Raw genomic sequence first — 27,508 nt, 5'->3', positions numbered from 1 at the left:
ACGCTACCCCTGCATGGATGGCCCATACAGCATGCAGACTTTCCAATCACATGGATGGCCCCCACATCATAAGAGGAGCCCTGCTGGATCAGACCAAAAGCTCATGCAGTCTAGAATCCTATCTCCACAGTGGTTAACCAGATGTCTAGGGAAGTCTACATGAAGGGCATGTCCCATACATGATCCTCAGCAACTGGTATTCAGAAGCATGCTGCCTCGGTACGAGAGGTAATAGCTATATAAAGCCATTGACTGTCCTTTGCATATAATCTTCAGTTATTACAAAAGTGGCAAGACTGGGGTACAACACCTGATTCCCCCCCCCCCATCTCTGACACCCTGCCAACCTACATTCGACAGACCACACCTTTACGGTCAGAGTAAAGTTCATCTGTGATGTCTTTCAGTGGTACACTTACTGACACAGTTAGGTTTCCCCAAGGTATGTCTGACGAAGACATGTTTTTGGACTGCCAGTATAGCAAAGTATTATTGCTGGGGTCGTCTGGTTCCATACAGCTGCATCTGAAAGTGGGGGGGAAAGGAAAAAAACCTGATCATTTATAATCTTAAAACTGGCAAGTTGCATCATCGGAAGTCTGGGACGACAACATACAAGATAAATGTGAAGGAAGCCCAGTCCTTGGGAATGCCTCTGTACCTTTCAGAGTTGAACACTGAATTACACCATGCACAGCTCTCCACACCACCATGATGCCTGAGCAGGTGGATCTCCTTTCCATGAAATACCATGGATCGTATAAGGAGCCGTCTCTCGGAGTTTTGACCTCGCAACCCTAGACTGATGCATACTTTTAGATTGCAAAGTGTCCTGAGTCTGAGCAACGTTAAGCTGATGGGCATTCGCTGACTACTGCCACACTCTGAAGGAGGACGTTAAATCTATGGGGTTTGGTCTTCCACAGCCTCTGAAAGTGAAGATAGCCCTCTCAAATACAGTAAATCCAAAATGCACTTTTGGGGCATGGGCATCAAGACTTGCTCTCTAGTCCAGTCTATTTTGTCTCTCTAGTAGCCTCTTCTCTGACTGGCAGTAGCCAGGTGTTAGTCAGAAAAGGCTCTTTCCCAGAATAATAATCTCTGATCCTTTTAACTGTAGATAAAAAGTGTGCATTATCAACATCTGAGGGACATGTGGCAAATGCTAAAAGGAAAGTATGGGGCTTAAAAAGAAAAATGAACACCACAGAAATTGGATCTATAAATGGGAAATATGGAAACTGTACAACCAGGGTGAGCCCAATAAAGAAATCTTTCGCCAAAGACAGAAAAACCAAATGTTCCGCCTACAACAATATCTGACAATTGCCGCCGCTCAGCAGTATTCTAATTCCTCCACCAGAGGCAGCCATGCCATTCTATGTATAAAGAACATAGTATAGTAAATATTAAAAACTAAACTACACTTCAAAAATACCCACTGAATATTGTAATATTTTTTGGTGAGAGCTGACCATTTTGCTATAATTTGGGGTGGAGGGTGGCTTACCATTCCATAAAAGGTGGCTCAGGTTTTGTTAAATCCTTTAAAAAAAAAAAGTTTTGTTGCCACTTGATGTGGAGGTAGAATTGCCTGAGCAACCTAGTGGTTTCCCTTTCTTTATTATTATTATTATTATTATTATTATTATTATTATTATTATTATGTTGCTTGGAGGCCTTTGGGTAGCAAGTAATTAACGTTTCAAATAAGAAGAACCGTAACAGTAATAATCAGTGCTTTTTTCCTAAAAAAAATATGTTTAGGAGTACTCTCATTTTCCTACTCATATTGAAATACTGCCCCTCAATGAGGCCAAACTTAGATTCACAAAATGTTTAGGGGTATGCATCCCCCTGCATCCCCCCAGAAAAAAGGACTGGTAATAATAGCATTACTTTTATTATCATTATTATTTATTCTACTTGTTAATCACTTGTTACTCTAAGGTCTCCAAGCCACATGCAACACATTTATAACCATACACATAAATACACTTACCATTTAAAAAGATCATACGAAGCATATACAATGGGATGCCCCAGTGGAAACAAGGCAATAGCGTAATATCATTCCCAGGGATGCACTTTGGGGAACGGAAATATGGCTACCCCCAATTCCCAATGGAATGATCAATTCTCCTCAAACATTTCTGTATATCTCCCACCCTTTTCTTGAGGAAGAATTGGTCCCATGGAGGAAGATATTCAGCTCAGCTTTATTTTTTTTAAAATCCCACTTCTTTAGGCCATGTTGCACAGCAATACAATTATTTTATTATTTTCCTGCTCCACAGTGGCTTCGAAAGCTTTTGAACTGTTCTGGAGGCTGGCTGGGGAGAGACGCAAGCTTGCTTCTCCCCATCGCCAGCCCCACAAGCTCGGGGGATAGCGGGGAAGCGGAGCGCCGCCACCCCGCTATTCCCGGACCTGATCTGGAGGCCGGCGGGGGGGGGGGGGATAAGCAAGCTTGCTTCTCCCCATCACCAGCCCCACAAGCTCGGGGGACAGCGGGGCAAGCCGCTGCCCCACAGAGGCTAGGGAGCCTGTCCCTGAAGGCAGAAGAGGGAGATGGAGCGCTCCGTCTCCCTCTTCTAGCTTGGGGATGGCTGCGCAAACCTGAGGGGGGAATAAGTTTTCCCCCTTTATTACCCCCCCCAAAAAAACTAGGTGTGTCCTATAGGGCGAAAAATACGGTACCTCTTGGAGAGTTACAGTGTCACAAGACATAAGAGCCATAGTATTACAAACCCATAGGCACACAAAGACACACATCCACACACAAGGTCAAGCTGTATATGGTAATCTTTCAGGTTAAGTCTGAGGGTAAGATACATCTCATTTTTCTAATTAACCACTGTTGCATTTCTCATAACTGTTAATTGGGTGTTCTGTCTCTCTCTCTCACACACACACGTGTACACATGTACACACACACACACACACACACAGAATGTGGAATATGGCTTCTGCCCATGCTCCTTCCAGACGGATGTGTTTGGCTGGCCACACTGCCCAGGGGCTGTGTGTTTGATATTCATACAACTGTGGGCATGCAGGGCTTCTCTACCTTTGCAGAACGCTGACTGGCAAGGGTTCCCACCTGGGAAGAGGAGCTATATGTGCATTGCAGCCCCTTTCCTCATCAATGCTGAATCCTGATTGACAGAGGAGACACAGACAGCTAGTGTCCTCTTGCTAGCCCCTCGTACATCCAATGAATTCATGAGGGGCTTGTGTGGACCCTACGCTTAGGGTATTTGCATATGACTGCAATTGGTCCATAGGCCAAACTAAGGAGGACTGTGATGTACTCTTAATAACGGAGCGTCAAAGACATTGCTAGGCAACAGTACGACGGTGCACAGATTTCTGGGTAATTTCCGTGTGGCATGTCAAAACCCAACTTGCCACAAGCTTACTCGGTGCGTATGTCCTGACTGGCCCCAGAAAGGCCACTGGGCTGACCTTGGACAACATCCAATCAGTGTGATATAAGGGTAATGGAAAATGTAGAGAGAAGTTTGAACTTAGGTTGTACATGAATGTACAATGAATGCAAGGCTAAGAGGTCAATGCCAAGCTTGGAATTTTCAAGAAAGGCAGTTAAGAGCACCAGTGGACACTATCCACTGAACACAGCATACGTTCCATTCATTTCAATGGCCCTAGCTGCCACAAAAACCTGGTTGAAATATTGGATGAGCAACAGCAGCAGCATTGTTTGGCTGACTGAATCCACTGACGTCATTCAGGCTGAACACATGTCAGAATGACATGAACTTGGCACCTTAAATACCTCTGAGAGTGGGATGTTATGCTCCCAGTTCTTAAATACATGTCATGGACAGATTGTAATATGCATATCACTATGCCAGAAGTGCTTAAAATTATTCAGCATAATCTGTTAATAATTGAGAGGCTTCTGGTAAAGAATTCTTCTTTGTTGTTGTTAGAAAACACAGATTCACCATTCACAAAGTACAAAAAAAGGTTAGGCGGGGGGGGGTGTTTGTTTATTTTTAAAGTGGGCAGGTCGTGAACTAATACCTGGACTTGAAATATTGAGCAGAGACCATTTACTTTCACCACAAAAAAGCTGGCAGCATTTAAAATGATTTCACAATCCTGCTTTCCATGGAGTAAAGAGCCAGCACATTTAACTTTCATTTGCTGCTTTAGATCTCATCAGCATTTATACCTCAAATGACAGAAGATGCAGTTTCGGCAAGGAAATATATCCCATGGTTCAAGGCCTATAAGGAAACTAAATATTTTAGCCTAGTATGTTTCCAGCTATGCTATTAACCCTATTAATGGGGTTTCAGTGTCTCCTCCAAACTAATAGCCTGGACTGAACACCACGTTAAACCATAGTTACAATAAACCATAGTTAGAATAAGCTATGCTTTAATGTGAACAAGCAGCATGCTGCTGCACACTGACGAAATTCTGGGTGTTTTGCTCCTCTCCCACTTCTGCTGTTGCCTCATTGAAGGCAACAAGCCATGGTCTGGTTTGCTGCGTCACCCAAACACAGGCCCCTCAAAAGCCACAGAGGCCATGCAAGAACAAACCTTGTTTTCCACTTACGTTTTGTTAGGAGAGAAACAAACCATGAATCCAGGTTCAGATGACATGGCAAATAAGACCATGGTTTGTTTCCTGGGACTGCAGCAGGAAAGCGCCTACCATTTCAGCAGCGTGCACCAGGAAACTGCATGTTCTCATGAAACCAAAGTTGATTTCAACTATGGTTTAATGTGATGTGTGAACTATGTCACAGCAGTGGCGTAGCGTGGGTTGTCAGCACCCGGGGCAAGGCAAGTAATTTGCGCCCCCTAGCCCGTGGATTTGCGCCCCCTAACCCTAACCCCCAGATGTTGCGCCCGGTGCGGCCGGCCCCCCCTGCACCCCCACGCTACGCCACTGTGTCACAGTAACAAATGAAGCAAAGAATTGAGGAGGCAAAAAGGGGGTTGCCACAAAAACCTATTTAACAGACAAGGACAAGACAGGAAGGAAAAAAATCATCACACTGAGGTAGGCCAAAAGGCTTTTTTTTAAAAAAATTAGTTGTCAAGCAGAGTAAATGTTTATGTAGACTAGTTGCATCTAGCTGGCACTGCTATTGCGCCACTTAAAAACAATATTCCCCATTGAAAGCACAGCACAAGAACTGTGACACTAAACCCCAGTATGTTCTTCTACTACTCCAAGAGCTTGCCTAGGTGCAAAGACTGAACTTTTCCATGTTGGCTCTTAAGAAATACATCGTGTGTGGCGAGAAATAAGGGAGAGACATTCTTTGTGGTAGAACGCCTATTGTGAAATGCCTTCCTGAGGGAGGGGTACCAGAGTGTGTTCTTTTTAGTACAAGATTGGAACATTTTTATTTGCCAAGCATTTTGGATATTTTCAAACCAATTGGTTTTAGTCCTCTTATTTTATTATGGGTTTCTCTAAGGTTAAATTTCTTCGCATACCACCCAGGAATTCATTTCAGAGTGAATGACACTTCATGCATTTTTTTAAAAAAGGATTGATTTCCATGGAGGCGCAGGTTGCAGCCACAGCAAAGGTGGCATTTTTCCATCTCCGCCATATCAAGCAGTTGGTCCCTTATCTTTCTCGTGCCAATCTGGCCACAGTGATCCATGCGACGGTCACCTCCAGGCTTGACTCCTGTAACTCGCTCTACGCAGGGCTGCCCTTGTAGTTGTCCCAGAAACTCCAGCGGGTGCAGAATGCTGTGGCAAGGCTCCTTATGGGGTCCTTACCGTGGGATCACATTCATCCAGTGCTTTTCCAGCTGCACTGGCTCCCGGTGGAGTACAGGGTCATGTTTAACGTGCTGGTCTTGACCTTTAAAGCCCTATGAGGCCTAGGACCCTCGTACCTACGGGACCGCCTCTCCTGGTATGCCCCACAGAGGACCTTAAGGTCCACAAATAACAACACTCTGGAGGTCCCGAGCTGGAAGGTGGTTAGATTGGTCTCAACTAGGGCCAGGGCCTTTTCATAACTGCCCCGACTTGGTGGAATGCTCTGTCATAAAAGACCAGGGCCCTGCGGGATTTGACATCTTTCCATAGGGCCTGCAAGACGGAGCTGTTCCGCCTGGCCTTTGGTTTGGACTCAGTCTGACCCTTATGTTTCCCTCCCCTTATGGTTTTGATTTCTGGGCTACTATTAAAATGAGGCTGCATTTTAAATTGTATTTTAACCCATATTTTAATAAACTGGTTTTTGTTTTTTGTTTTGTTTGTCCCTCCCCCCCCCCACCATTATATTTTATTGCAATAATATTGGTATTAGCCATCCTGAGCCCGGCTCTGGCCGGGGCGGGTGGGGTATAAATTATTATTATTATTATTATTATTATTATTATTATTATGCCAATATTTGACTGCCCCAACATAAATATTCCCAATACAGTCACAGATAAACTGGCAGATGTGCATATAAACAAACCAAACATGAGTTTCAGCTTGTCTCCCTTGCCTTTCCCTGCCCACTCATTCCCTTATCTCCAAAAATTAGCAAAGCACTCTGCATCCAGGTATCTGAAAACAAGAGGACACTTTGCTGCTTTCAGGTGGGACAGGTTGTTGGCTCTTCCCATCTGGAAGCCTAAGCAACTGAGGAGGGGCAAGAATGATGGGCCTGAACCAGCGTTTGATTTGCTGGTATCCTTGTCTGAAACTTCTGTTTTGAAGGCCAGTTCACAGCATGGCTAAATAACATGCTGAGAGCCTTCACTTCACATCACATCTGCCTTCTTATTTATAGTTCACCATTAACCTTTTTATGATTCCAATGACAACCAGGCACACTAAGCAGAAATAAGCATTATTATGGGCATATGTTTGTTCTTATTCCCCACACGTCCTTGGATAACTGGAGGGACGAAAAGTACAAATTCATTTTTTCCTAACGCAGAACAAGAGATCTTGGGGAACAGAACAGAAAAGAATCTTGCAATCCATTTGAATGTTTCCTCCCCTAATCAGAAGCCCAGAAGGCCACCATTTCAAATTCTATTCAACTTTTGGGGCAAAGTTTCCAAAGAGGACATTAATTGGCTTTACATATTAACCACAATTTATCTTCAGGTAATGTAATGATATAGTAATGTATGGAAGTGAGAGCTGGACCATAAAGAAGGCTGATCGCCGAAGAAGTGATGCTTTTGAATTATGGTGCTGGAGGAGACTCTTGAGAGTCCCATGGACTGCAAGAAGATCAAACCTCTCCATTCTTAAGGAAATCAGCCCTGAGTGTTCACTGGAAGGACAGATCCTGAAGTTGAGGCTCCAGTACTTTGGCCACCTCATGAGAAGAGAAGACTCCCTGGAAAAGACCCTGATGTTGGGAAAGATGGAGGGCACAAGAAGGGGATGACAGAGAACGAGATGGTTGGACAGTGTTCTCGAAGCTACCAGCATGAGTTTCACCAAACTGTGGGAGGCAGTGGAAGACAGGAGTGGCTGGCATGCTCTGGTCCATGGGGTCACGAAGAGTCGGACACAACTAAACAACAATGTAATGATCAAGCTCTTCTGTATCTACACTTTGAGTAGATACAGAGCACATAAAGGCCATAAAGGGCACACTAGGATGGAATCAGATGGCCAGCTACTGCTCCAAAACTTCCCCTACGGATAGCTGGCAGGATACAGTCACACCATGAGGAGGGCATTACCTTACTTCACACTTTCCCAGATTTCCAAATCATCGTGAGATTGTGCAAAGGCACTGGTAGCTCCTTGCCTAGAGCCTCTGGAGTACTTGTGCCCTACTAAATAGCCTGCAAAAGGGGAGCAGGGACCAGAGAGATTTGCTCCATTTTGTGCACAAGCCCAACACAGGAAGAAGTTACATAATCTAAGGCAATTATAACTGCAAGTTGTCAGGTGGTGTTGCAACATATGGGGAAAGTATCTGAAAGGCATTTGCCCCCTAGGGGGGCGTGATGAAGTTCTGACATTAATTAGCTAATGTGACAGTCCTGCTTTAGGAGAGCTCTGACCTAAAGGAATATCTGGAGGGGTTATGACAATGTGAAGGGGCTCTTCAGATCACTGTTGCAGATTGTCTGTTTCATGTAAGTCAATGAGGAGAAAGGGCAGTTTTATTTTTTATCAGGGTGACATTGAAGAACAGGGGTCATGCTTACATACAAAACTCAGAAGGAATATCACATAATATATATATATATATATATATATATATATATATATATATATACACACACACACACACAGTGATCCCTAATGTAGAATTAGCTTCTAAAAGGGCCTCCCACTGCCAAATATTCTAAAAGCCCGATGAACAAAGCAGCAACACAAAGTCTTGAAGCAAAAGTATAGGGGAACGATCAACAGAGATTATTAAAAATGTTAGGGCTTCATAGGACAATCAGTGTCATGGAATGGAATGGCATGAGTACCAGTATGAGAAAGAAAAGGAGAAAGAGAGAGCGTAGTAGACAAGTCTTAGGGCCCTGATAATGGAGAGAATTGACTGAATTTCTCATTTGGGTGCTTATATAAACTCTATGCCTGGCTGAAAAGCTAATGAATCCAAAGGAAAAGAAGGGATGATAAATAAGAATAGCTGCAAAGAAACTTAATTATAATATCTGGGAAACTGTGAGGTCTGTTGTGCGATCCTACACACGTTGACTTCGAAGTACATCTCACTGTGTTCAGTGGTACTGAGACCCTAGTGTGCTTAGCCAAAATCAATTTAAGAAGTAGAAGTGTGTATATAGGGCTTTGTGTTTGTCACCCCCCCCCATCATTATAACTCTGAATGCTTAACAGTCTTGTATAAAGAGATAGTCACATTCAAGCAAACAGATGCTAAGGCTGATAGCATCAACAATAAATTTAGCTCTCAGGTCATTGTGATCTCTCATCTAAGAGGCCGCTCACTAGGTATTTCAGACTAAAACTCCCATCAGCCCCAGCCAGAATGGCCAAAGGTCAGGGATGATGGGACTTTTAGTCCGCAACATTTGGAAGACATGCACCCCAATCTACATGTAGATGTTAAGACACTGCAACTTCTCAGTCTATGCTTTGTCTTCAATAATTTGCAGGTAGTTGTTCAGAACTTCTTATGCAGGCAGTTTGTTGGGCTTGTTATTCATTCAGGGAGCGGGTGGCGGCAGGACAGGGTAGTGGCCTTGTCTTTCTGTTGCTATTTCCGTATTTGACTCTCCCTAAGCCAAGAGTTCATGTGAGTTGAAAACAGCCATATTAAAAACCATATCTGGAGGGGCTTTCTAGCCTGAAAATGCTTCTCTGGCTGCTGTCTCTATTGCTGAGGAGATGCATCATGTGCCTCAGGCAGACTGAATCTTGACATTGCCCATGAGAATACTTAGGTTTTCACATAACATAATGCACAAAAACTTATTTTTGATAGCTCAGCTCGCTTCATCTAGTAGCAGCCTCGTGAACTGAATGGTAAAAAACAACCCCTCTGAGCAGTCATGTTTTTTGTCAGTTTCACTTCTCAGGCGACAATTTTTTAAAAATATAATAAAAGTTGCCTCATATGACAGCCGCAATTATCCCTGGATATCTTTGGCACGTGAAACTGCTCCCATGTATCTCCTGTTATAGATCTCACTGCCGTACCTTGCTACTGCTCAGGAATGGGAGACAAGAAAGGATCTGGGAACTCAAAGCAATCCATCTTAGCAGTTTTACACACTGAAGCTAAAATGGCATCATAGTGTCAATTACAACGCAGCTCAGGGCAAACAGATTTAGCGCTATGGTTTAGCATTTTAGCACTATGGTCAGGGTGGTCCAATGCAAAAGTGAGCAAGGGTCCTGCACTTTTAATTTCAGCAGGCACGGCTTGTGTTTGCTTTTTGACGCAAGTATTAAGAGATGCAGGACTCCTCGTCACCTTTTGAATCTGGCCACCCTGGCTATGGACTGGATCCAGACTAAGTTAGTTGAACTTAGGTTACATGGAAATCAATGGACAAATTGTTTGAGACTTCCAACGATTTCAGTGGCAGTTAAAGGCTTTTGATCAAGTTCCTCATGTTATGCTTGTGAAGAAGCTGCTAAAATGTGAGCTGAGTCAGGTAAGTGTAGGTGAATCTGTAACCTGGCTGACTGACCAAACATAAACAGTGCTCACTAAATGTTCCTTGTCATTCTGGAAAAAAAGGAATGCAGGGGGTGCCACAAGGTTCTGTCCTGGACCAGTTGTTGTTCAACATCTTTATAAATGACTTGGGTGAAAGAATTGAGGGAATGCTCATCAAATTTGCAGATGACACCAAACTCGGAGGAGTAGCCAATGCCACCAAAAACAAACTCAGGATTCAAAATGACCTTCCTAAGTCCCAGAGAAAGTGAGCTGGGACTGATGGGACTTCTAGTTCAAAAAAACCCTGGAGGGCAGCAAATTGATGAAGGCTAGCTTACACTCTATCACCAATGGCCAATGTGGGCCTCACCTCTAGATAACAGTGTTGGAAAATGGGATTGGAATTTTGGCTTGCCGGGATTAATTTAAAAAAATATTATGGGAGAAATTCCATGTTGAGTTTAAGTCAATCATTCTGTCAGGGCCAAGTGTTCTGGCTTTCCAGATGGAACAATACCACCCTCCTCCTCCACCTTCCATGCCATTCCAGAGGTTCTCCCAACCCTTCCAGGCACATTTTGGGGTGGGGTATAATGGAGGGGGGAAGCCCCATTGTGCAAGAAGAAGCATATGGCTTCTGCTGATAGGGCTCATTAATTGAATCCCACCCTATTACTGCCTAGAGGCGGGGAGTAACAAATATTCTAACTGCTCAGATTATTTATTCAAACCCAACATGTGTGAGCCATTGCCATGGTGCTCATGCTGTTGAAATGAAGCTTTCTTTTGGAAAATGTGGGGTTCTTCCTGTCAGAACTTCACAGAAGGATGCAAGCCCTAGTAAAATTATGTAAACATGAATGCCCTCTTTCTATTGGGAAGCCCCTTGGCTTCCTCACAACGGGAACAGCACCCCGCAACAAAGGAAATCTCTTCAGGACAACAGATGAAATCATACTTACGAGTAATGTGTCAGTTGTTCCAAACTGTTATGCATGTTGATTGGATATGTCTCGCTGAGATGAAAGAGCTTCTCTAAGGCCTCGTAAATGAAAATGATGCAGATAAGGGACGCAAAAGCTTCTTCCGTAAACCGAGTGATGTAGCACACAAGCGAACTGGCGTCGGTCGCAACAAGGATGATACACAGAATTGCAGTCCACAAGCCAATGCTTGCTCTCAGAGACAGGTATGACAGCCCATATTCCCTGGAAGCACATGGAGACAGGATTGCAAATGCACAGACCCAGACCTATTAAGTTTGTTGGTGTCTCGGGGAAAACACATTAATCCCCAAAATGCCTTTGCTGGAAAGCACAGCAAAGACAATGGCTGTTTATGATCATTTATCAACGTGATAAGTTAAAGCATATTTCATTATTAAGGCAGAGAAAAGCCTTGTGAGAGGTTCTGCTGTTTAGGAAATGCAAGTTTCTACTTACACCTGCTCTGCTGCTCACTATCCCTCTTTAAAAACTACTCGAACTTGCCTTAAAGTTCAGTTGACCTGGAACTGATTGCAGAGACATTTTTGTATAAAATTTTAATAAATCATCATCATCATCATCCTAACTCTTTAAGAGTTAGAGTTGTCCTTCAGCTTCAGTAACCCCTCACAAGGCAAACACAACAGAGCATGGAAACAGGGAGACTCTCAAAAGAAGAAAAACGGATCACTTACTTGCAAAATTTGAACAGTATCTTTTCAAACACCAAAACTGGGCCCGTACTCCCTAGTATGGTCAGAGGCTGTCCACCAAAGAGCGAATAGGCTATGCCGGTCATCGATGCACCAAACAAAGATTCTATTGCACTCTGCAGGTGGGCGGGAAGGGAGAAATGGAAAAGTTAGACCTATTATTTCAGCATCGAGGCGATGGATTGCAATAGTTGCCGTTTTTATCAGATAGAACATTCCAAGCACACGCACACACACAAAATTCAGTCATGGGATGCTTTGAAAGTGCCAATCGTAAATAAATAGTGAAGATTCAGATCAAAATATGACACATACTATGCGACCATCCGTTGCTTCTCCCAGTAAACCACCAAACGTGATAACAGGAGACATGCAAGCACAGTAGAGAAAGAGAAACGAAGCTAAGCACTGCAGGCTGAACGCGTCAGTGAAGTCGCTCAGAAAGAATGGCGCTTTCCTCTTGACATCTAAAACCAAGCCCCCAAAAATCCTACAGAATTGGGGGGGGGGGAGAGAAGAAGAAGAAAAAGCAGAGTAAGTCTTTAAACCCAAACTTCCTCATGAATTTTTGAACTGATAAACACTCATCACTGTTATCGAATCTAATGTGAAAATGTGTTCTTTGCATTCACCTTTAAAAGTCAAATACGAAGCATACGATGCCTCTCTAAAGTATCTTAATGCCCTGAAACATTATTAGTGTGGTATAGTGGTTAGAGCGTTTGACTAGCATGCAGGAGACCAGGGTTCAAATCACCACTCGTCTTGAAGGTCACTGAGTGACCTGATGCCAGTCACTCAATCTAACCTACCTCCCTGGGTTGTTGTATGGAGAACTATGTATTGCTCCCCGAAGAAAAAGGTGGGGTATAAATGAAATAAATAAGTAAAAATACATGCAAAGTGTTTGACTGAGGTGGGAAACTGACTGCACTTTAAGTAGTTCTGCAGGGATTCTTTTAATTGTGTAAAAATACAGCCTTTTATTAAAGGCCTCAAGGTGTAGTCTTACCACTTTGGGGTAAGAGGCTTGGTGAATTTTCTTCACAGATGTTCTGATCAAGCAGGAGAAGCTCAACTGCTAGGAAGCAAAGTGACCTTGGATTTTTTAAATAAAAAAATATTAAAAATATTTATAACCCACTTATTAGTTAAGAAAATATGGCATAAACACTATAAAACTTTAAATAAACTTCAAAACGTTTAAAAAAAACAATTAAGCCAACCACGTCTTATTAAAAAACAAAAAACCCCACAAATATATTACAATATTTGGTTTGTTGTTGTAGTTTTTTAAAAAAATGAATTATTACTAACCTTCCAGTACGTTGCAGTTCTGGTCCTGAGTGACCTCCAACTGGTGCAATGTCTCCATGAGCAGCAGTTCCATTTGGCACACCTGGAATCTTACGCTTCTCCTACAGGAGAGAAAGAGAGGTGATTTGGGTTTGTGTGTGTGTGTGTGTGTGTGTGTGTATGTTTTTACATTTTTCAAATCATAGATTGGCAAAGGAAACTACTTAAGGTCAACTAGCACACTGTGACACTCCTGGCATTCCCTTTGAATTATTCCCTCCACAAGTGATGGAAATCACAGAGAGGTGCTAACTGGCGGCAGCAATCTGACAGACGCAACTTGAACCTGCTAATCAATTAAGAACATTCCTCCTGGCTTCAGCATGAGCCCTGCCACATGGAAATCACCAGTTAGTGTTGGCGCCTGCTCCTTAGAAATACTGGCAGGAGGATTCTAGATGGCAATCTTCCCTCCCATGAGTTCTGAAACCTTATCACCTACTCTGCTCAGGAGAGAACCACAGTTTGGGGAGTTGGTAAAGCACAATGAGGCCCAAGTATGGGAACAGCTTGAGCATGATAGAGAATATGCCTTAACTACTCGCCTACTAAGGGCCCAATGACATGTTACCACCATAGATGCAATTGCTGTCACCACCCCACATTTTCTCCCAAGTCTGTTCCCGAAGCATTTGGTTAAAGAAGATGCCTGAGGTGATATCATTATGCTCAATGTTTCGTTCGCGCCCCACAAGACGGGGCTCTGTAAACAAGGGGTGGAAGCATATGTGCTATGTGTGCTGGGGTGGGCGTGGATTCAAAACATTTGCCTCTGTATGGTAAAAAGGGTAACACCAGTAAAAATAAATATAATGGATGCCCTGTTCTGTAAAAACAGAAATGGTTAGTAAAACACAGGTGGGTAACCTCTAGTCCGAACGCTGAATGGAGCTCCAAGGTCTTTCTTATCAGACCTCAGGACTCTCCCCAGAAACTACCTTTCACCAAGCCCACCTCAAGTGTTCTTTACTGCTTCAAATGTGTCCTTGAACTGGGATAACTCATTTGCCTGAATAGGAGGGACAGAGAAAGAGTTGGGGGGGGGGGAGAGAAGCCTTTGAGTTGTGCATGGGTGGAATGTATCCTACGGCACAGAGTTAAGTCACAGCCATTGTTCCACTCATATTTTTTTGCCAATAGGCACTACCCTACATTGGTGCATGGCCCCCAGAAATCTATCCATGACAGAATGTGGCCCCTGAGCTAACAATGTGCTTCGTTGATTTTATATCAGCTATATAATCCAAAATCCTAAGCACCTGTTTGCACAGGATAGGGTTTTTCCTTTGAATATCTTGAGGAATATTTCAAGAATGTTAAGATAGTGGCGGTGTGTGCAGAAGCGACAATGGAGATATACTGTTTTCAGTTCTCGTTTCAAAACTGGAATGGTTTATTGCTTTAGTCCCTGAAATATACTCGGGAGTCAAGAGTGGATTTCATGCTCTTTATTCAGCTCATAGTGGTGAGGAGGAATGAATGTTCCCCCAAAATATCTACTTTATAAACATTATTTACACAATGGGCTGCACTTGATTGGCTAATTCCAGGATTCTCCTATAGGCCAATCAGGTTGTGGATTCACTTCCGCCTGGAGCTGGATTGGGTGGCTCCTGTGGACCAATCATACTGTTGCATTGTTCTAGGACCAATAAGACTGCTGCATTTTGGATCCTATTGTTCTAGGACCAATCAGACTGCTGCATTTTGGATCCTATTCAACTCAGTACATAACAGTCCCTTCACATTAAAACAACAACAACAACAACAAAAACATGAAATGTACACAAACCTGAGAGGGAACATTTTTGGGGGGCTCTATACGAATCGTTGGGTCCCATTCTCCAGGAGGGAGAACTGTCACCTGGTCAAGAAACTCATCAATCCCAGCAACCAAATCATTACGATCTTTAGCTTTGTAGGCAACATCATGAAACACCTGTCGAGACACAAGAAAATACATGAGACTTTTCTTATAAGGAGGGCATATAAAATCCCACACATTCACACAGCTGCTTACATAAAGCATGCAACTTACTTCCCTGAAAGTCTCTATGTACAAAAAATACGCTATAGCATAGTGAACTCTTTGCTTATTGTTGAAGTTTGATTTAAGCAGAATGTGAAAGCTGCTACCTACAATTCAAGCAAAGTGTTTTAGGTATACTTGGGAGACAAAAAACATCTCAACACAGGTTTACTTATAGGTTTAAACAGTTTGTTTCTAAGTAAGCTTTAACTGCTGTTAATAGATAAATACCTCATCTGTCATTAAGGTTCCAATTGACCTGCCAATCTCATGGAACTGATGGCCTTTTCCTAGAGGTCCCAGAAGAATAAATAAAAATCTACAAACAAATGGAAAGCAAAAATATTCAAAGGACATCCAGTTATGTAGCCCTAACAAGTTTAAACTAAAAGTAAGCAAAAAGAAACGACCCCTATAGTGTTTCTAGCTAGACTGAATGTGTTATGTACTGAAGTTCTCACCCTGGGCCAGCAGGGGGATACTGTAGATAGTTATGCAAATGAAGGATCGAAAGTGACATTCAGTGATTGGATAGTTTTAGAAAGTTGCAACAGTTACGTTGTTCTGGAGCTCTATATAAGCAGGCTGACTGAGCTCCTCAGTTCAGTTCTGTTCTGGCATCTGAATAAAGAAGAGCTGTTTGAAGAATCGCTGTGTCGTCTGATATGTTCACCCACAACTTAACAGAATGGATTGTGGCATTTTAAAAAATAGTGACCTGAAATGGAAGGATATTTTAAAAAAACGGATGCACAAAACAAAAGCTTGATCCAAGTGCGTTTTTAGCAAGACAATTAGGCCTGTTCTGAAGTCAAAGGCAGCAAGTTTGGGAGAAGGCCTTAGGCTCATGTATTTCCTATCACAGAGGTTAGGGGATATTTTCCAGGGGAAGGAATGCAGTCCCTCATGGGCAGCCTTCCAGACATCACATGTCACCGGTGGATGGAGTTGGAGGCAAAAAAAGAGGGAAGGAAACAACAAATGGGGCTCCTAACTTTCTGCTTCAGGTTACATTTCAGCCATGTGTAGGTTTCTAGATGGCTGTCCTCTGTCACGCCCCTCTCTCCATCCAGGCAAGCAATAGCCATAACCACAGAGTTCGGCACTTTGTTACTGCGCACATATGGAAATGTGTGACATATAAAATTATTTAAATAGGCTTCGGTGCAGCATTTGCAATGCCTATCTAGGTCCTGGTCCTTTGTTTGTGAACTGGGAAATGTGCCTTTCTTTCTCAGCTCTGCTTATAAAATCACCTCGTTGGGATCGGAACTTCTGCTAGTCCCGAAAGCAGCATGGCGGGAGACAACCTAACAAAAGCCACTACAGCACGGTCCAGGAATTCCAGCTCGCCAACCAGAATGTTTGACGCTTCGGCTCCAGGAGGGATCTTTTTCATGAAATGCAGGTCAACCTGATCATGTGTAGAAAAAGGAAAACATCACACAGAGGGGAGCAGAAACTTGTGGGAAGTAACAAGAGACCACAGATAAATGCAAAAACTTGTTTTCTTTCACTTCACTGACACAGTAGTAGATAGGTAGCCGTGTTGGTCTGCCATAGTCAAAATAAAAAAATTCCTTCAGATACTTATCTGAAGAAGTGTGCATGCACACGAAAGCTCATACCAAGAACTAACTTAGTTGGTCTTTAAGGTGCTACTGGAAGGAATTTTTTTATTTTCACTGACACAGTAAGTTTATGACAATGACTTAGCAATTGTTGATTAGCATTTATTTATTAGCAGTCTCAAATATGTTAACTGCCGTGAGCAATCAGTGAAAACTTTGCAGATTCAAAGAGCATTATCAGTTAATCAAGGAAGTCTTTAGCCCTATGAAACAGACACCTTTTTGTATTCCAAGCAGAATTTTTGCTTAATCCAGGGGCAACCCTCCAGATATTGTTGAACTTCAACTTCCATTGGCACCATCCAGCATGGCATAGCATGGCAAGGGATGCTGCGAGTTGTAGTTCAACATCTGGAGGGACGCAAGGCCTCCACCCCTTCTTTACAAAGTTGGTGGTTATTTCTTGTTGCTAAAGCATAGCAAATGCTGGACTTGACTTTTCAATATTAAGTTACCTCATCAAGAAACCTGCTGTCATCATTCCAAAGCCCCAGCAATCACCTAACTACATTTAATGTTAATGAACTGAATACTTGGTTAATCAGCTGATTTTTTTTTTCATGTCAAACTCGTGTCTTAGCATTTGCCTAATGGTGCAACAGGAAGTTGGTTAGTAGTCCTTTTGAACTGAGCATATGCAATGTGTCTTAATGTACCCTGTCCTACAGCACAAAGAGCAATGTTATCAGGGAAGTCCTGGGCGTAGTTCAGCACAGAGTTAGGCATGTTAAGATTGTTGATTTAATATGTTTAATTCTATGCTGGATTGTGGTCATTGGCTGCAAGTCCCATGGAAATTTATGAGAATAATTTACAAGTAAATGGGCTTGGGATTTGAGCTGACGCAATACATGCCAAAGTTACAATGCAATGCGCTATCAACTGTTAAATGCACTGTAAAACATCCTGCAAAATGGGACAAGCCTTGGTTTTCCAGGGGCATATTTCAGGAGTGGGGAACCTGCAATCCAACAACACCTAGAAGCTCACAAGTAGCACAGGGGCCCATGCCAGGGCCTTTTTAGTGGTGGTGCCCTGTCCACGGAATGTCCTCCCCACAGAGATGTGCCTAGCCACATCATTGTTTTCTTAGGAAACTGGTGTAGATGCAGGTTTCTGGATGAGGGGAACTGAATTGTTTGATGCTGCAGTTACTTCTTATGAGTTGTAAGCAAATATTTGTTTTTAATCTTTAGTGTTGTTTTATGTCCCTGTGAAGATGGCAGTACCAAATCGGTGGCACATGCCCTTCTGGCTTGCACTCTTTATAAAGACTTGAGGAATGAGATTATCACCCCTCTTTTATTATCCATTCTGGGTCGCCCAACCACTGCCACAGTGTCCTTTCTCTTGGCAGCTCAAGATGAGCAGGTGACAGCAAAGGTTGCAAGGTTTTTAGATGGGGCAATCAGAATCCACTATCTGACTATTAATTCAAAAACCCTAAAATGCATTTTATATAATTGACTTTTTATTTCTATTATTTGTATATTGTATTGTTGTTTTATTGCTACGATCAATGGCTGACGCAAATAAAGATTCATTCATTTATTTGTATTGTGTGGCTACAATCTTGTTCTATGTTACAAGCCACTCTGAGGCCTTTAGGCAAAGAGGGGTGTACATGTTTTTAAAAACTCCCTGTGCACTAGCTAGGGCTGATGGGAACTAAGGTACAGCTACATCTGGAATGCCACAGGTTCTCCACCCCAGGTATAGTGGTGTGAGTTTTTGCCCAGATTACACTCACTAAAAGAAAACTGTTGTCTTTGGCTTGAATGGTTTTTCTGAAGGTTTCCCCACCAAAAGGCAGAGAAAGCTGCAGGGGAATGTGAGCAAATATGCAGGGAGGGAAACATGGCTAATGTTCCTGGATCTTCTTCCTCCTAACATCTTCCACAAACTAGCCAGTATAAATTTAATAGAAACAATCAATGGGCAATGGAAATCAGCCAGTGGCATTTCCCTTCCCTGAATGTTTGAGTGTCATCTATAATTTCCCTTGTCTGTCAGCCTTCAGATTTCTTAATGAGCGCCACCAGCATAGTGGATTATATTGGCCACAAGTCTTTGCAATGTTGGGAAGCTGCCAACTGGCAGTCTTTGGTTATCTCTCACCACAAAACATGCTTAGAATCGAGTCTGAAGGAGGATTTTCCACCTATGCAACCTAAGAAGGTAAACTGTAAACAGAGCTCCCTAATTAGCGCTTTCTGAAGGGTAATCAGACTGAGAAATGGAAGAGCACCTCTTGATCCCTTAACAGTAACTAGGGAAGTGGTTCTGTAACTATGCAGGGATTGACAGTGGTGCATTAGCATTTTTTTTTTTTTTTTAGAAAATAGGGAGGGAGTGGGGAGGAGAGCAGCCGTACTGCACAGCAATTCACTATTATCAGCATTCAAATCCCAGGCACTCCAAAGGTAGGTCCAAAATGGTATCTAATATTTCTACTGAGAAAAAAGTGAATGAAGGAAAGAACCCCCATTGATAGGAACTTCTGTGCTGATGCTCTGGGCAAATACAAACGTAAGGAAGGTAGATACCATATTACAGCAATGGCTGTGTTATGTCCTAAATTCCTCCTCCGTGTAGCCATACCAACAGCAAAATATAGGTAGTTATGCATAATAGTTGGCAGTTAGGTAAAGGGACCCCTGACCGTTAGGTCTAGTCACGGATGACTCTGGGGTTGCGGCACTCATCTCGCTTTACTGGCCGAGGGAGCCGGCATACAGCTTCTGGGTGATGTGGCCAGCAAACCAGAGCAGCGCACGGAAACGCCGTTTACCTTCCTTCCCGCCGGAGCAGTACCTATTTATCTACTTGCACTTTGATGTGCTTTCGAACTGCTAGGTTGGCAGGAGCAGGGACCGAGCAATAGGAGCTCACCCGGGGATTCGAACCGCCAACCTTCTGATCAGCAAGCCCTAGGTTCTGTGGTTTAGACCACAGCGCCACCTGCATAGTTATGCCTTAATGGCATATGGCATATGTTCTGGCCATGGTATAGCCCTGTTAACTAGTAATTAAAAATATCAATACTTTCTGGGCAATGTGGGGGTTTTGTTTGGTTTGTTAAATTTTATTTATACTTTTCAGATACATGCATTTCACTGATTTTACAATCATTTTGACATTTTAAAATTTGACTTCCTTTCCCCTCTTTCTGTGGTTCCTTAAATTTATTTTTAATATCTTCTGCATATCCAGATTTACTTAACTTATTTATCTCATATATACACACACACACACACACACACACACACACACACACAAACACACACATATACACTCTTATGCAGCTGTAGGCTATTACAATAATCCTGCCAGTGTTTTTATCTGTTTAAAATTTATCTGTAAATATTCAATAAGCCATTTCCATTCTTTTATAAAAAGTTTATTCTCTTGATTTCTTATTCTTCCAGTAAGTTCCACCATTTCTGGCCAAAGTGTTAACGATATGATTCGCAAATTACAATTTTGCATTTGCCTATACAGTATTCTAGAATACCTACCTTTCCTTCTCACTCTGATTACAACAGAATTGAAATCAAATTTGACTTTTCAACCAGAATAAAATGGTTTAATAAAAGCTAAAAGTGTAGGCAAAGTGTGCATCGATTCTCTATTGCCATTAAAATTCCTGGTTGCTAGAAGGATTAGTTCCTAGTTAGCAAAACTGGTCAAATTATGTAAAGGCTTTAAATATTTTTTCTCCTCTTGGTTTCTTTCATTGATTTCACAGTGGCAACTGTCTGGCGTTTGTAAGCATATTCTATTTGCATTCTCCCTATAGTACCTTTCTAAATGTTATGAAGAGGAAAATACAGTGATTCACAAAACAACATGTTCAAATTGATATCACAGCTTCATATTTTGAGAATTTCAAATTGCAATACTTTTCCCCATTTGCTTTCCCATTACCAATCTAAACACAAAAACAGTGACCAAATCCAATATAAACTGTTAAAGTGACCATTTTAATGTCTATCTCACTGCCATCTGTCAGCGCCAGTGTGCAGTGTCTTCAATACTGTTTACAAAGTTGCTTTCTTGCAAATGGCTCTGGCACATAGACAGAATTTAAGCGTAATGGAGTTGTCTGTGTCATGAAATCTCTCTCAAAACTTGAATATCTCCCCCACCCCCCAAAATAAGGCCAAACAAAGCCCCTTTTCACTTTTGTGTTGTTTTTTGCCATTTTATATATATATATCTTATGGGGAAATAATTTTAAGTTTATATATCGATCTAGTACCAAGGAATTATTATCAAGGATCACTTAAAATTGTGACTACTTTTCAGAAAGGGGTTTGCCACAGATGGAGGAAAGCATATGTACACGCTTGGAAGGGATTTCGAGTGACTTTTGATTGAAAGGCTCTAATTGAGGACTCATATACAGTGGGAGTGCTTTTCTGTGGAGGAATTGTGTTCACAGGAACCAACTCCTAGGGAGCGAGGGCCCTTTGCCCTCCCCATAAAATATTTGAGGCCCCCTCAAAAGTTGATGGGCGTTGCCATTTAAATGACGTGTTTGTGCTGTGTCATGTAATTGATTATGTGGAGAGGGGCATACCTGGGGACACTCCCCCCCCAATATTTTATTCAAGCTGGCACCCCTGACTATGTGCATGTATATACGATGACACACACAGCATGCACACATGCTCCCCAATTTCCACTGATCGAAATTTCACCAGTCCAAAAAACACAGGGCCTTAAGGAAGCATGTAGAAGCAGACAAATGCATTCTTTATTTTGTGCTTTTGTGCATAGCTGCTTCTGGGGAGGTAGTCAGCTGCTACTGCCCGAGGTGTGCACCACGGGGGAAAGCAGGAAGGACAGCGCGGAAAGAGAGTGTGGGTGCATGCAGACCGGAAGGACATTTTTCCTGCCAATTTTTCATGTCCTTTGCCATGCCTGCTGACAACTTTCCATGAAGGAGAATATGGCGCACACACACACACAAGAATTGAATCTGCAGCACCTCCGGCAATTGCAAAAATAATTGGCCAGCAAATGAAGCAATCCCTTGAGAACCCACCCCTGATTACCACATTAATGTTTCCTCAAACATCAATGGAGGCTTATGGTAAGTTGTGAAGTATTTGTGACATTTCATTTACAGAGGGGAGGGTGCTTCCATAAAGCATAATGAATCAGCAGTGGCCATTAGGCTTTATTACCAGTGTAGTATTATTATTATTATTATTATTATTATTATTATTATTATTACTGCTGCTGCTGCTGCTATTACTACTGCATTTATTGTTTGCTTTCTACAAAAAATGTCTCTGACATTAATATTATAGTACGGCTTCAAGTGAAATATATAGGAGGCTTGTGGAAGTGCAATTGGGGAAATAAGATGGTGCAGTGAGGAAGAGCTTCTAGCAGGTAAACCTCTGACAACCTTTGACAGCTAAGATCCTCTGCTAAATGAAAGACACAAGGCAGCAAGTACTATCCATGTCTTGTCTGATGCTTGCTGCAAATACAAGCTCCCAGAAAGGTGATGGTGGTCACTTTGCTTCTCCTACAACCCTGCTGCTGCAGTGAGGTAAGTCATGATTTGGCTTAGCGCATCATCTGTGTCGGTCACCTTCAGGTGAACCCAAGAACAAAGCTTGGTTGCAGCCCATGGTTTGCCTAAGGGCGAGTCAAACCATGATCCCTGGGCTTGGACACACTAAGGCAAACAATGGCTGAGCTCGTGGCAGCGCAGCAGCAGGGGGATGGAGCACAGGAGCAAGCTCCTTTCTAGGAGTATAAATGCTCACATGTTTGAGCTAACCCATGGCTCGTCTTAGCGTGACATTTGAAGCGGGTCAGAGTGTGACTAACCCCATAACCTCCATGGCCGAATGGAGATTTGAGCCTGGATCCAACATTCTTCTCACTGCACAATATTGGCTCGGGAAATGAATGTTCATGAAACTTGAAATTTAAATAAAGGGCTGTTTGCCACTCTCAACATCCCATGTTTTGTAAGTCCCCACATGCATAGTTATGGTATGCCTGCATGCTGAAAGTCTGAGTTTTGTCAATACTCTTGAGGAGAAAGGAAAGCAATATCCTTTTTGCATGTCTGTCCAGTGGCCAGTATGTTTGATGGAGGCTTCCCAGAGCCTAAATATCTCTAAATATCCTCCAGAGCGTCTATGACTTTCCTTTTTTTTAAATCTGCTTTTAATTAGGGTCTCTCATACCTCAAACCTTACCTGTGAGTAAGCCCCACTGTACTCAGTGGTACTTCTGAGCAGGCATGTATAGGCTTGAACTGGAAGGTAATATTTAGTGAGGTTCTCTTTGGGAATCTTGCAGAATTTTTTATATGTTTGTCTGGATTTATTTGTTTGTTTTGCTCCCCATCCCACAACCGCATTTGAATGTTCTATATATGTGGGAGCTTATCCTCCGCCTTCAGAGCAGTTGAAGGTTGTGGGGTATTTGCTTTTTTTAAAAAAATGTGAATGTTGTGTACAAAATCTGTGCTTTTGCCAACTGCACTGACATAGCATGGTTTTGAACCCGGTACGGACATTTAGAAATAGACTCTGCTCGCAATCACTGTAGAAATATAGCCAGAGTAGGTCCTCACCTCTCTCTCTCTCTCTTCCTGATGCAGGTGTCCTTTTTCATGTCTTTGTTTCATCCCAAATAGACTACTGTTATGCCCTTTTTGTTGGTCTCCTAGTCCCTGCACGCACAATTAACAGACTTCAGCTGGTACAAAAAGCTGCTTCTCATATTCTGTCTGGCACCAGATGGAGCAAGCACATAACTAGTTTCTGGCTCGGTTACACTGACTGGATGTCACATTCAACAACGGATTCAAAGCACTGCTCGCATCAATTCCCTTAGAAGAGAATCATGGTTGGAAAAAAATATCCTGCTACCAGTCTGCGTTCACCCCAAGCTATGGTCAACTGAGGCCAACCAGTGTGGCTGTAGCTGTCAAACCTATATCTCATGCAAATGTGCTTTCAGGGCACCTTTGTAGTGAAAACTGTCCACTCCAAAAAGACATGGCAAGGGTTCTCAATCAGGCAAGCACTAGGTCTCCACTTTTTCCCCCTGGTGCTCTTTCAACAGCCAATGCTGTGATGCATTCATTACGGTAAGCAACGAAGTATCACAACATGGCACAGGAGCTAGGATTTAGCTTGCGGTCTAAAACCTGGCTGTGATTTTGCAATCACCTGGCTTGTAGGCAAGCAAGCTAAGAAATCAAGATTGTAGCCTGTTGCACAGATCTACCAGAAAAAAACCAAATGAAATCCAGAATCCATTTTACTCCAGAGCTGTGTACCAAAGGCAAAGTGATTGCCCCAGCATAAGTAGTAACAGATTAGGACTAAAACTACAGAGGATTCCTTGCCATCACACACAATTTAACAACATGGGACTGGCTTCAACAGCCACTCTTGCCTCTGAAAACGCAACATCTGAATTTGGGTTTAGCCAAGACTAAAAACTCGGGGGGGGGCAGGGGGCATGGCTATGATTGTAAAGGTAAAGGGACCCCTGACCATTAGGTCCAGTCGTGACCAACTCTAGGGTTGCAGCGCTCATCTCGCTTTATTGGCCGAGGGAGCCGGCGTACAGCTTCCGGGTCATGTGGCCAGCATGACTAAGCTGCTTCTGGTGAACCAGAGAAGCACATGGAAACGCCATTTACCTTCCCGCTGGAGCTGTACCTATTTATCTACTTGACTTTGACGTGCTTTTGAACTGCTAGGTGGGCAGGAGCAGGGACTGAGCAATGGGAGCTCACCCTGTCACGGAGATTCGAACCGCCGACCTTCTGATTGCCAATTCGTAGCCTGTGTGGTTTAACCCACAGCGCCACCCATGCCCCTGGCTATGATTGTAGGGCAGTACAAATGTTCATATAAATTTCAGCATTGAAATAATGAATCATGGAGTCCTAGGGGCAGCCAGGAAATGTGGCTCTCTAAACCAGGAACTGGATCCAGCTGGTGGGCCAGATCCTTACCTCTCCCGCCACTTGGTGGACAATCCCTTGCCAAACCCCCAATGTCACAGTGATGTCAGGTGACCCACTTTTACATGAAGGTGTGCACTGAAGTCCATGTGTAGCCCTATGCAAGCCCCAAAGATCAGCTGAGAGGTAAAATGCTAAGATCTGCAGGGGCTGCCGACTGATGGCACCTGCACACTCCTTTTCACCCAGTGGTGTCTTTTACCTGCCCCACATTTGGCAACAGGTGTGGGGCAGGTGGGTGAACCAAATGGCAAGACCTGGTGGACCTTTTTAGACCTGCAGACTAGAGTTTCTAAACAAAGAATCCCATTGTGATGGATTTCACTTTCTTTCATTGGCTAGCTAGTCCTAGACACACTAAGGAGTGGGCTTCATCCCAAGAAAGAAGTGGCAGAAGCCACTTTTGAAGGTAAGGAACATAGAAATCTGCCTTATACCATCAGGCCATTAGGCCACCTAGATTGTTATTGTCTATGCTGACTTGCAATGGCTGTGCAGGATTTGAGACAGAGGTCTTCCCCAGCCCTCCATGGAGATGCCCAAGGTTGAACCTGAGACCTTCTATCTGGAAAGCTACATGTTCTACCAGAGCTACAGGCCACTCAATAACAACAGGGCAGCCAATGAGAAGAAAGTGGAAGTCTAGTGCAAGAACCTTGACCAAAGAGCCCCAAGGATTCCACTGCCACAAGACTAGTTGGATCTTTAGCTCTTGGAAATGTAGGGCTTACTTCTGGGGTTGCAGGTATTCATGGGAAGGGGGAATGCATGCATCTGGACGATGCTGCAGAAAGATGTTCTGAGTCTCTCTCTTGGAGCAAGAGACAAGCATTGCTCTTTCCCCCTGTTCCATTGTCAGAGATGCGACTGGCCTGAGAGCACTCCCTTGTTGCTGATTTCTCACGGGCCCTCGAAAAATCTTCAAACTCAGACACTAATCAGTCTCTTCTAAAGTTTCATGATGTCTTCACAGTGGTATGGAATGAAATGACCCAACATTTTCAAGGGGGAAAAATAGTTTACTTTAAATTATTAAACATCCCCCCCTTTTATTCTAAGTAAATTATGTGTGGTATGAAACAATGACCGGCAACAACTCATAACACTGAGATGAGACATGCTTTATTGAGCACACCTAAACTACATCCTTACCATCCAAATATTCAAGACGGTAAAAGTCTTACCTTGCTGAAATCAACGCTGCTGTTTTCTCTGCTCACGTCATTTTTTGTTTCAATGCTGGCTGGTGCAGACTGTGGGGAAACAAGCTGACCTGCTGGAAAAAATTGTTATTACAGAATACTAACAATTATCTGTATTATTATAATAAAAATGAAAGAGGTGTTTAAGGGTATCACGTACGCTTCATATTCTAGGCATGTGAAACAGGGAGTCAAAATCCGAATGCCTTTTTCCCATACCATGTTCTCAACCCAAATTGCTTGTAGGAGCAGAGCAATACATATTTCCCCCATTACCCCAAACTTTTTCAAAACAATGTGGACCAACTGAGATAATCCAGCTGTGCATTGTTATCAGGGCATCTAGCTGGCCACTGTCAGAGGGCATACTTTGAGCCCTCTGGAATTATTTACAGATCCTGCAGACCAATGCTATGCATGTTTCGTTGGAAAAAAAGGCTCCACTGTGATTGATGGAGTTTACTCCCTAATAAGTGTGTTTGGGATTGCAGCCTTAAACTGTTTAATAGTCATGCTTTCTCCACCGAAGGACTCTGGGAACTGTAGTTCTGTGAGGGTACGTGCAGGGCTGTCTTCCAACAACTTGGTGGCCTCCCATATAAAAGGTAAAAGGTAAAAGGTACCCCTGCCCGTACGGGCCAGTCTTGACTGACTCTAGGGTTGTGCGCTCATCTCACTCTAGAGGCCAGGAGCCAGCGCTGTCTGCAGACACTTCCGGGTCACGTGGCCAGCTAGTAAGCGGTCCCTATTTATCTACTTGCACCCGTGGGTGCTTTCGTACTGCTAGGTTGGCAGGCGCTGGGACCGAGCAACGGGAACGCACCCCGCCGCGGGGATTCAAACCACCGAGCATGCGATCGGCAAGTCCTAGGCGCTGAGGTTTAACCCACAGCGCCACCCGCGTCCCTGGCCTCCCATATAATATGAACTAAAAGCCAGCATAACTGCAGTGTTGCAAACAGGTGGGAACTGCACCCCAAAACATCCAGAGGGCACCAGGTTGCCAAAGCCTGGAGTAAGCCCCTAACCAAACTATAATGCCCAGGAACCTTTGGAAGAAATCATGATAGTTCAATTGATATAAAACTGATGCAAGTTTATACAGTGTTAAGATACAAGATTTATTGTACGAACTACCCTGCATTTTTATTTAACCTAAGTGTTTTTTTAAAAAAATATAAAGAACATAAAAATAAATCATACCAACACAACAGTGATTTCTACCATCTGAACAGAAATGTGTTAAGACTCTGTATGTCTCTCTCGTTTGTGTATATAAAAAAAGAGTCCAACTAAGCTGGAATAGCTATTAATAACATTCTGGCAGAAACCCTGAAGATCAAGTGATTGACTAGATTAACAATGGAAAAACATCATGCTGGAAGAAACTGATGTGAAAACATGAATGAACATTTGAATTGGCCTAAAGCTCATGCAAGATATTTTTGTAGTACACTA

The 27,508-nt window shown here is 43.0% G+C and overlaps 1 protein-coding gene across 8 annotated transcripts in view; it reads right to left on the bottom strand.

The window, feature by feature from the left end:
- SLC4A10 (solute carrier family 4 member 10) overlaps window positions 1–27,508 on the bottom strand; it is a 160,378-nt gene that overhangs the window by 28,845 nt on the left and 104,025 nt on the right. For 3 of the 8 annotated variants that reach the window (XM_082197627.1, XM_082197630.1, XM_082197629.1), the window contains 10 exons: window positions 26,033–26,124; window positions 23,442–23,540; window positions 16,460–16,617; window positions 15,435–15,522; window positions 14,967–15,113; window positions 13,136–13,236; window positions 12,134–12,308; window positions 11,801–11,934; window positions 11,082–11,327; window positions 420–525 (listed from right to left, as the gene is read on the bottom strand). In XM_082197627.1, the coding sequence (XP_082053753.1) occupies window positions 420–525; window positions 11,082–11,327; window positions 11,801–11,934; window positions 12,134–12,308; window positions 13,136–13,236; window positions 14,967–15,113; window positions 15,435–15,522; window positions 16,460–16,617; window positions 23,442–23,540; window positions 26,033–26,124 (1,346 nt within the window). The remainder of the gene's footprint in view (window positions 1–419; window positions 526–11,081; window positions 11,328–11,800; window positions 11,935–12,133; window positions 12,309–13,135; window positions 13,237–14,966; window positions 15,114–15,434; window positions 15,523–16,459; window positions 16,618–23,441; window positions 23,541–26,032; window positions 26,125–27,508) is intronic. The other 5 variants (XM_082197631.1, XM_082197634.1, XM_082197633.1 and 2 more) reach the window with 3 other exon arrangements.

Source organism: Podarcis vaucheri (genome assembly GCF_965113315.1).
Source record: "Podarcis vaucheri genome assembly, chromosome: 1".
NCBI lineage: Eukaryota > Metazoa > Chordata > Lepidosauria > Squamata > Lacertidae > Podarcis > Podarcis vaucheri.
Note: the sequence above shows the minus strand (reverse complement) of the source record. Positions and strands in the feature narration are given on the sequence as shown.